This window comes from Anas acuta, chromosome 1 (genome assembly GCF_963932015.1).
Source record: "Anas acuta chromosome 1, bAnaAcu1.1, whole genome shotgun sequence".
Lineage (NCBI taxonomy): Eukaryota > Metazoa > Chordata > Aves > Anseriformes > Anatidae > Anas > Anas acuta.
In genome coordinates this window covers 125,125,276-125,137,598 of record NC_088979.1, presented here as the reverse complement: position 1 = coordinate 125,137,598, position 12,323 = coordinate 125,125,276, and the positions used below count along the sequence as shown (strand labels likewise).

Sequence of the window (12,323 nt, the reverse complement as noted above, 5' to 3'; positions counted from 1 at the left end):
TTCTCCACCCCTTTCTGTTTCCTGGTCCCTATGCCCCCACCTCTGTTTGCCTCGGGAAGCATCACCTGCCTCGGTGCTCCCAAACAAACCGTGCCAGTTCCCCAGGCAGTGCCGATGTGCATCTCCTGGCTGTGTTGTTCTGTCCTACCTATAACAGAATCACAGAATCTCTAGGTTGGAAGAGACCTCAAGATCATCGAGTCCAACCTCTAAACATAACGTGAGCCGTCCCTCTGTGTCCCAGGGCAGGGGAGAATTTGTACTGGAGAAAAGGTGGCTGACCAGGAGAGTTGGCTTCCTAAACCCATCCATGGGAGTTGTTGTGTGGGTGGTGGCAGAAGCTGCCGAATGTCATAGCCCAGCAGACGCAAGGCAGCTGCATTGCCATGTCCTTAGGTCCAGGCTGTAGCGAGGCTGAGTGTGTACACCAAACAGGCACAGCTGCACACATTCACACAGCGTGCACGTATACAGGTACAAGTATGCATAGCATGGAGACAGACAGATGAGCACTGCTGAAAAGCACTTACACAATCAGCACCAGCAGCCTCAACCTACTGCCCTCTATTGATGCTCAGGGTGAAAGCTTGTTAGCAGAAAATATACGCTTACATATATGCAGTATGGATCCCTCCAGGAGGGATCATTGAGTATCCAGTAGCTGGACCCTAGATTGCAATGTCATGCAAGACCCCTGACGCTGCAGTATTTTCTTCTCTCCACATCCCACTGATATTGTTGTATCCGTGCTGTTCTTGTTGGCTCTTGTCTGTATTGCAAGGGTCTGGGAAAGTAGACTCAAGATTCTCCGGGGCCTCCAACTAGCATTTTCTAGCAATGACCTTGGTAAAACCAAGTACCACTGTCTTCAGTGGTTCAAGGACAGGCACGAGAGACCCTGGCAACTCTGCCAGGTTGGAGCATCTATAAGCAGAGTTGGATGCCATGGGCAGGCTTTCAGCTGTCATTCCTGGCTGTAAGGGGTATGGCAAGTACACACCCACAGCTTCAGCAGATGCATGTGCCCTTGAGCTTCCTCAGCAGCCCGTGGGTCAGCAGACTGCATGAAGTGGTGTGGACACAGACCACCAGCAGCAGGAAGCCCCTGTAAACAGGGGAACCCACATGCCCAGAAAAGAGGATGTGTTCTTGTAAGCTGCACTTCCCACCGCAGGAGTGAGGGCAGGGTCAGGAGCTTGTGCAAGTGTGCGTATGACCACTTGTGGGGTCTGGAGTTCTGGGGGGGTAGTTGCAGAAAGCTGTTTAGAAACCCATAGCTGTTTATTAATGTGTCATTGATCCATTATATTCCTAATACTGATCCCGAATATAGGGATCGTGGGTTGCCAGTTAACTACATGTCGTTAATGTACTGCTTCAAGACTGATTAGATTTAAGCTGTGCAATATGAGCAGACTTTCCCTGTAACAGTTCCCTACCCTCTGCATTTTCCTTCCTGATCAGCCACTCTCAGCACACCTCCCAAACGCACAAAGTCAGGCATATTACAGAGCAAGAACAAACAGCACACATTCTCATTTTGGGGCACGAGTGGTACAATTCATCTTTGTTACCAAGCTTTGTTCTAAAATTGCATTATAGAATCTCTCACGGTGCTGTGAACCCCGTAGCAAGTACCTTCTAGTAGTTTATTCCTTCTAGGACAATACCAGCAAGCACGTTTATGGACCATCTTTCCAATGCAACAGCTCTGTTGGCATGGTCTGAGCCTTTTGTGCACATTTCTACACACGGTTTAGGTTTGTCCTCATTTGTCAACAACTGTGTGCCCTGCCCTTCTGAGCCTTTGATGCTCATGTTGTTAGCTATCCCATTTCTTCCTGAGCACGTACTTGCCTGCCTCTTCACAGGGAGAAAGCTAACAGATGGGGTGTGGAAGAGCAGTGTCTGCATGCCCACAGCACTCAGTTCAGAGTGCAGAGGCCCAGCAGGGCTTCTTTTTCCTTCAGGATATCCTTAGGGATGCTTACATCCTCCGGAGTTTTCAATCAAGTCACCCCGAGCAGTGCTACAAGCACCATGTGTGCCTCACGTAGTGGTGACAGAGTAAAGCTTCGTGATCTGTCACAGGCAGGGCTGCTGACATGATCTGGTGATCCCTTCTGATCTCTGGCTCCATGTCGGCAAGTCACGTACCCTTGTGAGTGTGTTTATTATTATTTAATTTGCTTTGCTAGCAACTATCAACAGCACAGGCATTTTCACACATGTACTCTCTCACCAGGGAAGGATAAAAACACCACTAATGTGTCTTGTGAAGCTGCTTGAAAATGTGCAGAAGAAGATGGTCTGAGCAGCAGTGGTTCTGGTTTTTGTCTGTTTTCCTTTGCCTCTGTGAGTTTCTGGGTTGAAACAAGCCTCTTGTGAAACGTCCTGACAGAGGAATGGTGAAAATTCGCCTATCTCTATGTGCTGTGAGAAATACCCCGGCTATGACTCTGTCTGCACATCAGATTCAAGTCCGTGCAGACTGCCCGGCACTGTGGGATCTGCCCTAGCTCCTCCTCCTGCAGGAGGGCTGTGCTTGTGGCCGTACTGGTAACATGGACGGACTCTTGGTGGAGAAGTGATTCTGTGGCAGCGATAATGAACCAGCAAGAGAGAGTCAGTCCTGGGACTGCAGGTAACCATAAAGCCTTCCTTTCTGCCCTCCTCTAGGAGAAGGAGAAGGTGGGGGAAAATACGGGGCTGGGAAATATCAAGGGCATGGTACCGTGGCTGGCTGTTTACCAGGAGAAAGACCGAGTGCTAATTCTCAGGGTAGAAACCATCTCTTCTGCGTGTCTGCTGCCAGACACTGAGCTGGACTGTGAGTCCTTTGAGTAAGTGACCACTCGCTGTTGCGTAAAAGAGGCTGGGGGACAGAGCCCAACTAAGAGTTGGGTCGCTGAGAGAAAGAAGCTCCAAAGAAAGCTGAGGAGGAGGGAGGTAGAGAAAGAGCATTCAGTGAAAGACGGGGTAAGGGAGGGCAACCAGAACAGTGTGCAGGTCAGAAAAGAGGTGCGACGGGAGAAGAAAAGTAGTGCAGCTTGGGAAGAGCGCAGGCATGGCTTGTGACATGAAGCAAGAGGGCAGTCCCCGTGTTGCCCTACGCTGCAGGTGTGACCCACTGCCAGTGACAGACAGCACGAGCTGGTTCCTGCGCCTGCGGGACCTGCCAGGCCTTGGGACAGGGTTATCAGCAGGCTGTCAGGGCACGCAGCCCCTTGGATTATCCTGCCCCCCGACTCTGGGCCGGGGATTTCCACTCTTGCCTTGTGTTTTGCAGCCCCAGCAGAAGGGAGCAGCTGTTCCCGCCTGAGCCCCTGGGTCTTCCTCGCTTCTGCCCTTGCCGTCAAAACTGCCCTTATGACCGTCGGCCTCGGTGGGTGCCAGGGTCCCTTTACTTCTGCGGGGAGGAAGGGAACGGGGCCTGAAGTTGCCTAGTGTCAGGTGGAAAAAGAAAACCCCAGCCTCTTTGCCAGCAGGCGACTGCCCTGCACCCAAACAGCCTGTTCTGCTGCCCCTTTCCCACGCTGCCTCTTAGCTGGGGAGCCGCGTCCCTTGCACAGTTAGCAGGTAGTGTCCTGGCAGGGCCTTCCCACAGCTCCTCTCACTTGCCCACCTGTGCAGATAAAGCCAGTCCTGGGTGAAACCCATCAGTTCCTGCCCTCCCACTGCAACAGGGCCGAGAAGTCTCCTTAGTGCCAGACGACATCTGAGCAGGTTCCCCGAGGGCTGGCTGTTGGCTCTCAGTTCTCCTGGCCGCATTTGTGGTCTCCCTCAGAGCTCCTCGTGGCCCTGTTGCAGCCGAGGAGCCAGCATGATCTCCCTGGACATCCTGCTACCAGGGCTGCCCACGGTTGAGCAGAGTGGGGCGTAAATCCTCCAAAATGCTCCAGCTGCATCCCACCCACACCACCTGGAAGAAACAGAAGGGAAATATGTTGCGTGTAGTGTCCTGGAGTATCGTTACTGCTCTGCGATAACTCTCCTGTGGCGTTCAACTCCCTTGGGTGAGGCCTCAGCACTCAGCAGTTCTTCCCCTCCTTGGCATGGGTGAAAAGGGTGCTCTAAAGCTGCAGAGCACAGGCAGATTAAGAGGGAATGCATATTGATATTCCACCTTTACTAGGATGGTCTCACAACTTCTTTGACCTTTTCCTGACCCCATCCTCTAAGGGTGTCTTAGCTGGGCTTTGTCAGCTGGGAAAATGAGTCTCAGCCAGCTGAGGTGAGGGGGGCTCATCTGATCAGTGTTTGCCCAAGGGAGGGAGTGACCCGTAGTGGGGAAAGCTGTCTGCTCTTTTCCTTCAGGATACAATTTTCAGAGCTTGTTGGTGTAACCGAGTCTCTAGGGAGCTCTCAGCCAGAAGGTGGAGGGCAGGACAACTTGCCCATGAATGAGGATGAAAGGATGACAGTAGCGCCTTCCTTCACTTTCCTCTCTTCCCAGTTGTTCTCTTTCACAGGAGCTGTGGCCAGTACAAGACTCTGCCCCAGAATGCTCCAGGGTGGCACTGCATCCGCAATGGATCTGCAAGCCAAAGTGAGTGATACTAAGAGCCTTGGGAGTGACACTGAGCACGTCCCCCACATTTATTCTGTTATAAATCAGCCTTTGAGTTTGGGAACGGGATTGTCAGCCAGAGCTGGATTGCCCTAGGGAAGGAAGATGGAGACATGAGGAAAGAAAATGCTGTGTTTTACAGTCTGACTTAGGATGCTCTGAAAACACGTCCTGGGCCAGTGGAAGAGGGTGGCTTGCTCCAGTTCTACCTTGTGATCACTCGTCTCATTCTCTGCCCACATATAGCCCCTCAGCTCCATTCCAGTTCACAAATCTAGGCAAAAGCACTTCATCTTTTTGTAAGGGATGGCTCAGATCTGTGCTCTCCAGTGCCAGGGTTTCTGTTTTAATAAATGTAATGGTAAACATTGATCTAATACAGAAGAACACAGGTAAATTAACATTTTTTTTTCTGCTTCTTCCACTCCCTGGACTTTTCAATTTCTCCATTTGGTGCCAAGAAGGGAATCTGAGACAAGTGCTTTGAGCCTGATTAGATTTAAACTGTGTGAAATGAGCAGCTTTTCATTTCACAGAATCACAGAATTGTAGGGGTTGGGAGGGACGTGAAGAGAGTATTGGGTCAACCCCCCCTGCCAAAGCAGGTTCCCTAGAGCAGGTTGCCCAGGTAGGCATCCAGATGGGCCCTGAGTATCTCCGCAGTAAGGGACTCCGCAGCCTCATGCATGGAAGGTGGGAGCTTTTGAAGAATGTGAGCCCTGAAGCCTGCATCTTCACTCTGCTGGGAGAGGATATGTGAGTGCAAGGGACATGGTCAAATATATACCTGTAGGTACTGGAAGAACTAAGCACCTACCCAGGCAGAAGCATTGCAGGAAGGCAGGTTCGTTGCTTTTCATGTGGTTCTTGCAGCACAAGAATTCTTTGCTTCTGGTTTTGGTTCCTCTGTGGTCTTGCTTTGGACCACAGCCTCCTGGGCCTCTCCTCCCTTCCCTGTTCCTTTCATTTTTCTGGCCCCATATCAGCAGCAGCTGGTTACAGCATTTGGCAGTCGCACCTTGATTGCATAGATTAGCACATAGAGCCCCTGGAGAGCTCCTGTGTGAGGAACCCAAGAAGACAGTCCCTGTGAGGTCTGGGATTCAGGGCAAGCATCTTCATCTCTGCTCAGTGTACCAGAGTGTCTTTGTTGGTTGACTAGACTGGAAGGACTTGTTTGTTGGACATGTTCCATATTGAGCTATATTCTGTGTGTGATAGAAACAGCTTACAGATAGAGGTATATAACCTGAAAAAAGATAACCTCGTGCTTAAGAGAACGTGCCCATGCTTTTCAATCCATCGTGCGACTTTCTGCGTGCATGGCAAATTTCTAGGAAAACATGCACAGCTTGTGTAAGAAACTACCAGTGTTGGCAGTGAGGCTGCCAGACTAGTTTACTGTGTATGTTTGTTCCTGTGTATGAGATGACAGCTAATCACTTGGACAATGCTTTTCTGATGTCAGTGTCCCCAGAGGAGTGTTGCCAGCTACTTCCCATCTCACTTCCTCAGGAACGGTAAGGCAGAAAGTGCCTCTCCCCAGTGAGAGCTTGAATGGGCACGATAGAACAAGGGAAAAAGCTCTTCAAGCAGGGGCCTGGTGACAGCAATCTGTCAGGGTGTCAATGGTGCTGTTTGTGGAGCACAAAAGAGAGCATTTACCGCTGTCCAAAAAGAAATGTGTAGTTCAAACCCCTTCCCTGATACTTGGGGTTCTGTGCTGAGCTCACTGAGAAGAGGCACAGCACATCTTGTCCAACACAGGTTATTCTTCCCCTACAGAGGACAGCTGGAAGTGCTGTCCAGAGGGCTGGAGACCCTTTCAAGAAAGCTGCTATTACTTCTCAGATGATTGGATGCTCTGGGATAAGAGCCAGCAGAACTGCAGTGGGATGGGCTCCCAGCTGGGATGGGTTTACCAATCTCTGCAATCTGTCCTCCACTGCAACGCTGAGTATCCCCAGCAACCAAAAAGGGATATGTGGGTTAAAGCCAGCTCAGGCTCATTGCTCTCCTCCGAGTTGTTTTTGTTGTTCAGGTTCCTATGCTGTTTTGGGCTGAAACCATACATACCTTCATCCCATGCCAGTCTGGCTAATTTAGGAGATTATTGCCATCGTTTTGATCTTCTGAGGGATGTACAGTTACACAGCTGGTCAATTCACTCAGCTTATATAACTGGTTGATTCACTCAGCTAACTAGGGCAAAGCCCACTCTTTGGTCCCATTTGTGCTGAGATAAGGTCCCTTTTCATTGCAACAGCTGTGGTCAGTCACTGCATACATTCTTCCCCGAGCTTTGTAATTGCCCCTGCCCAGCTCTTCTGAGCCTTTGTCCATTATAGGAGATCACTGATCACTCACAGGGGTCGCTGTGATTACTCTTCCCTCCTCATTAGTACCGCTATTTCTAAATGACACAGCTGATGGAAATAGACATCTCTATTGTCAATGTTATCTATATTATCAGTATCCCTGAGTGTCTGAGTTGGTGACCACTCCACAGTCCTTTGGGCTGTGAACATGGCCTGCTGACACCAGCCACCACCACTGTATGAGCCAAATAGCAATTCCCAAGTATTCCACCCTGGTTTCAGTAGTGAGAGGCGTATGCTGTTACCTTCACCTGGACTGTCTTTGCTGCTGCTAAAACAGGCCCATCTAATGTGTTTCTCATCCAAACTATTGCTGATGTCTATGGCTAGCTTAGGAAGAGAGAAACTGTGTTGCTGAAGTGCTTCTTTTAATCCACTGAGTGTAAAGGGATTTAGATGGGTGTCTCCATGGTCAATGCCTGTGGTCAGGTGGAATCAGCCCCACCCTGTGGCATGTTCTCTGTGTTATCCCCTCCCAGGGCTCCCTCTGCTCTCTGACGTGGAAGGTTGTCACTTGCTGTGAAGGCAGCCATACTGCTTTGGGCCTAGTTTTCTAAGAGCCATGGAGCAACTAACCCCACACCTTCAGCTCCATGGCATCCAAGGAAGCCTGAGGGCATCTGCTCAGTGCTGGGACAGACTCCAGTAACTGGCTTGCCACAGCCACCTGGGACTGCTCAGGTGGGTCCCAGGCTTCCCTAGCTTTGTTGACTAGGTCATCCTGGATAGACCTTGTCAGTCACTGAGTGGAGGACCCATGCAGGCAGCTGTGGGTGGCTGGGAGCAGAAATGCTTGTTCCTCTTCCCTGACAGAATGTCAGTTACCTCTTGAGAACCTGAAAGGGAGAGCCAGAGGTGCAGTGATGCTGAGTCAGTGCTTGGTGGGGAAATGCATAAAAAAGTGAAGCACAAAACGGTGTGGGAGAAGCACGGAGAAAGTGGTAACCCTGCCTTCTGTTCTCTCCCTTTCCAGTCACTCACGTCTCCCAGAGCTGTGACAAGCCCGCAGCCCTGCAGGGGAACCACACAGAGTTGCACTGCATCTTGGCAGTGCATCAAGGCAAAGGTCAGTCGTGCTGGCAAGGATGCAGGAGGTCTTCGTTATGAGGATGGTGATTGCTGGGGTCTGCTCTCATAGCAAGCAGCAACAGGAGCAGGCTCCAGAGGAGAGATGTGGGAGAGAGAGAAAAAGGATTTCCTGCTAGCAGCTTAGGGGGAGGATAGGTCCATGTTAAGAGTGTCCTGGGAGGGCAGGGTGGGTGTGAACACACTGACAAGGACAAAATGCATAGTATCATACGGTGGTGCAGGGAAGATTAATAATGGAGCAATAATAAAAGTGCAACTCTCTTCAGAAAAACAAGCAATATTCCCTGCTGCTGCACCTACAATCCTATGGGAGACTGTACAAGGAGGAGTCAAAACAGATCACCAGAATGGCTTTGTCTTTGTCAAGGCAAGACCTGAGAGCACGGTACAAGGATTACCATGGACTTGTGTACACAGAGCTCTCTTCTGATCATACCTCGGAACAATTTGAAGAAATACCTGCATTATATTTGTGGGTGTTTTTTCTTCCAAAAATTTATGGAAGGAAGGAAGGGAGGGAGGGAGGGAGGGAGGAAGGAAGGAAGGAAGGAAGGAAGGAAGGAAGGAAGGAAGGAAGGAGACAAAGAAAGAAAGAAAGAAGGAAAGAAGGAAAGAAAGAAAGATAGATAGATAGATCTAAGTTAGAATATGAGCATTGTCCCTGGAGAACAGGGTTCTTTGCAGTGACCATCTCTCTCATTATTAGCATTCATGCTCCGTGGTCTCTCCCTGCACAGGGCAAGACTGGAAGTGCTGTCCAGTGGGCTGGAGACCCTTTCAGGAAAGCTGCTATTACTTCTCAGATGATTGGATGCCCTGGGATAAGAGCCAGCAGAACTGCAGTGGGATGGGCTCCCAGCTGGTGGTGATCAATACAAAAGCAGAGCAGGTAAGTGCAGGGCTGAGAGAGGGCCAGAGCAGCCTATAGACAGGAGTGCCTGGCCTGGGGGGGCCTCAGAGCCCCTCCTGGCTCCTGCAGTGGAGGGGGGATGTCCTTGCTGCATGCACTCAGCACTGGCTCCTGTCTGACACCAGCTCCACCCCACTGGGACTCTTGCCACCTCCATCTGTTCAGTCCTGAACCTCATGGACGTTGTACTCTCCCTCATTTCCAGGCTTTCATCAATAAGGAAATACAGATGAAATACCAACGAGAACAAATCAATTTATACATCGGTCTGCGGGAACAGGAGGCGGGCCAGTGGCGCTGGGCAGATCAGACTCCCTATAATGAATCAGCAGCGTGAGTATCCCATGAAGGAGAGTGTTTGGTGTGGCTCCGGGTAGTGCAAGAGGGTGGAAGAGATGTGAGGGTGTCTGATGAGCATGGGAGGGATATGCCATGGCTGTCTGTGAGAGGACAATGATGGAGCCGGCAAGGGCTTTGTAGGATGCCAGGTTCCTACAGATCCATCCATGCTGGTTAGTGGTTAGCAATAAATTATCTGTGACATGGCCATGGGTGCTGTAGGCAGAGAAGAAGCTGCATTTCTTGAGGAGAAATACATGAATTCATACAGGACAAGCCTTGCCTGACCTCCGTACTGCCCCACCACACACATGTGCAGGTGTAGGCACATGGTCTATGTGCCTGTATGTGTGCAGGTGTAGGCACATGCTGGGCCAGGGCTGTGATGCTGCAGAAGTGATGGGGTGCTGGAGAGATCACCAGGGCTTGGCTTACAGGTGTTTCTTCTGGAAGAGACGCATCCCCTGCTGGCTGTGAAGTGCCTGGCATGAGCTGTGGTGAGCAGCTCTGCCCACCAGGACTGAACAGCTCCCTGCTGTGTTGGTTCTAGGAAGAAGTCAGGTTTGCATGTAAGACTGCTGCCAGTGGGATTAGCAGAGTGCAAGAAAGGATACGACTTCTGTCCATCAAACTGCATCTGGACTGTCTCCCCTCCAAGCCTTGTGTCCAATGTGTGGCCTTTTCCATCAATGTGCTTGCAGGGTGCACAGGGGAGTAACATGTCTGTCTCTCTCTCAGGTTCTGGAGGCATGGGGAGCCAAGTGATCAACCAAGTGATGAGTTCTGTGTTGTAATCCATTACCAGAAAAATGTTTTCCAGTTCCGGAACTGGAATAATATCCCATGCACAATCGACTCTTATCGGATTTGTGAGACTGCAGCAGTAACTCCATGATGGAGGAATCCTCATCCTGAGATTAGCAGCGAACTGGGAACAGCAGAGGGCTGTGTTGGGAGGGGTAGGAGAGCCTTGGAGCCTTTATCTTCCCTCTGCTGGGTGGGATGGTGAGACTGGGAGTGATGTTGCTCTGCACCCAGCATCCCCTATGCATGTGTATTTCTCAAAGTACCCCTGAAGTGGAAACAATAAATGCTAGAGAACTCTGCCTGTGCTTTCTCAGGCTGACCATCCCATCCCATGGTCGGTGAGGACAGATTTGGCAATGGAAGCTCCAGGCAAGCATGGCAGGTGAAGGTCATGTCTCTATGGGAAATGGGCCAATGCCTTTCTTTCCAAGCCATTGCCTCTATGGGACTGACACACGAGGGTTCAGGGTCATCAAAGCAGTTCCTGGTCTCTTCTGTCAGTCATCCTCTTCTCTCTGTGTGGGTCTGGCAGCTGCTGGCTGATAAGAGCTGGAGCTCTCCTGAAGGAAGAAGATGCAGGAATGCAAGAAGGATGCTCAGAGCTGCTGTTCCCTTTGTCTCCTTGAGAAGAGGTGTCTGCTCCTTGCTGGGTCATAGAGAGTCCTGTTCAGCATTGGTTTTGCTGAACAAATACTGATTTCCTGTAAAGCAGAAAATACAATATTACACCGATAAAAAAGGCTCTGGGCTCACTCCCCCTCTCTCTCTTTCCCTTTCCCTCTCTAAGCTATTTTGCACATGCACGTGCTTCATACCAAGCATGTTGCTGTGCCAGCAAAGAGCCAGAGATGACTGCAGTAGAAGTTGCATACACCCAGTGAGTCTTAACGCTTCAGAGATAACCTGTGTGTAACGGTCCTGTCGCACAAAGCCAGGGCTCTGGGAGAGATCGGGCACAGGAAACCAGCTGTGGGGTTTTCATATGTTGCCGTGCTGAAAGTCTTACCTGAGAGAGAAACAGGAGCGTGTGCCAGGAGTCTAGCCTGCACATGGTTGACCAGGTATGAGGACGTGGCCCCAGCAGCAAAATTATTAGGTCTTTTGGTCACCTTTCCCACCTCAGAGCTAATCCTGGACTCAACAGATGCAGCGGGCGTCCTGGGAGGCTGGCACCTCAGTGGGCCCTGTCAGGGCACACCTGCCCAGGCTGGACGATGCTGGGGAAGAGGCAGGGAGAGGCAGGGCAGTTGCTGCCCGTGAGGGCCCCTCCAGAACTGCAATGCATATTGCCTCCACTTCCACCCGAGTCTTGCTGCAGACCGTGTGCCCCTGTGGCTCCCATCCTTCTCCACCCCTTTCTGTTTCCTGGTCCCTATGCCCCCACCTCTGTTTGCCTCGGGAAGCATCACCTGCCTCGGTGCTCCCAAACAACCCGTGCCAGTTCCCCAGGCAGCGCCGATGTGCATCTCCTGGCTGTGTTCTTCTGTCCTACCTATAACGTGAGCCGTCCCTCTGTGTCCCAGTGCAGGGGAGAATTTGTACTGGAGAAAAGGTGGCTGACCAGGAGAGTTGGCTTCCTAAACCCATCCATGGGAGTCGTCTTGTGGGTGGTGGCAGAAGCTGCCGAATGCCATAGCCCAGCAGACGCAAGGCGGCTGCATTGCCATGTCCTTAGGTCCAGGCTGTAGCGAGGCTGAGTGTGTGCACCAAACAGGCACAGCTGCACACATTCACACAGCGTGTACGTATACAGGTACAAGTATGCATAGCATGCAGACAGACAGATGAGCACTGCTGAAAAGCACAATCAACACCAGCAGCCTCACCCTACTGCCCTCTCTGGCTGCTCAGGGTGAAAGCTTGTTAGCGGAGAATATACGCTTACATATATGCAGTTTGGATCCCTCCAGGTTTAGGATATCCCGACCGAAAGCCCCGTGACAAACGGACACAACGACCAGTGTTCTGTGCCATAAGCCAATTTATTACTGCGTGACATTATCTTATTTAGTGTCAAAGCGTCCCACCCAGGAACCCAGGACCCCTCCCACTGTGCTCGCAGGCACCCCAAACCCCTCCTTTCATGCACGCAGGCACAACCCAGAATAATCCCACACCTCCCCCCTCTTTATGCAGTAACGTACCTCCTTTAACCCGTTACACTAAGCGCGATTTAATCCTAATTACTTCGGGACGAGTATCCGTCCCAGGAGCAAGCGGTGACAATGGA

General features: G+C 51.1%; 1 protein-coding gene across 4 annotated transcripts; it reads left to right on the top strand.

Moving 5' to 3' along the window:
* Positions 1 to 2,265: 2,265 nt before the first annotated feature.
* Positions 2,266 to 10,943, top strand: LOC137865623 (C-type lectin domain family 4 member D-like). 4 transcript variants are annotated; one of them, XM_068700824.1, is made up of 7 exons: positions 2,271 to 2,644; positions 3,290 to 3,385; positions 4,473 to 4,549; positions 7,922 to 8,014; positions 8,744 to 8,926; positions 9,153 to 9,280; positions 10,025 to 10,943. In XM_068700824.1, exons 1-7 carry the CDS (start codon positions 2,608 to 2,610, stop codon positions 10,179 to 10,181), a joined length of 771 nt encoding a protein of 256 aa, XP_068556925.1. In that variant the 5' UTR covers positions 2,271 to 2,607; the 3' UTR covers positions 10,182 to 10,943. The 4 variants fall into 4 exon arrangements, with proteins under 4 accessions (XP_068556941.1, XP_068556925.1, XP_068556948.1 ...); XM_068700833.1 differs by having other exon boundaries at positions 2,402 to 2,644; positions 4,457 to 4,549; positions 8,775 to 8,926; XM_068700840.1 differs by lacking the exon at positions 3,290 to 3,385 and having other exon boundaries at positions 2,266 to 2,644.
* Positions 10,944 to 12,323: the final 1,380 nt, after the last annotated feature.

Bases quoted from the DNA above. Each gene is read 5' to 3' on its own strand.
- LOC137865623 (XM_068700824.1), top strand. From the start codon at position 2,608: ATGAACCAGCAAGAGAGAGTCAGTCCTGGGACTGCAG. The intron at 2,645-3,289 runs GTAACCATAAAG...TGTGTTTTGCAG, and splicing joins AGTCAGTCCTGGGACTGCAG to CCCCAGCAGAAGGGAGCAGC. The intron at 8,015-8,743 runs GTCAGTCGTGCT...TCTCATTATTAG, and splicing joins GGCAGTGCATCAAGGCAAAG to CATTCATGCTCCGTGGTCTC.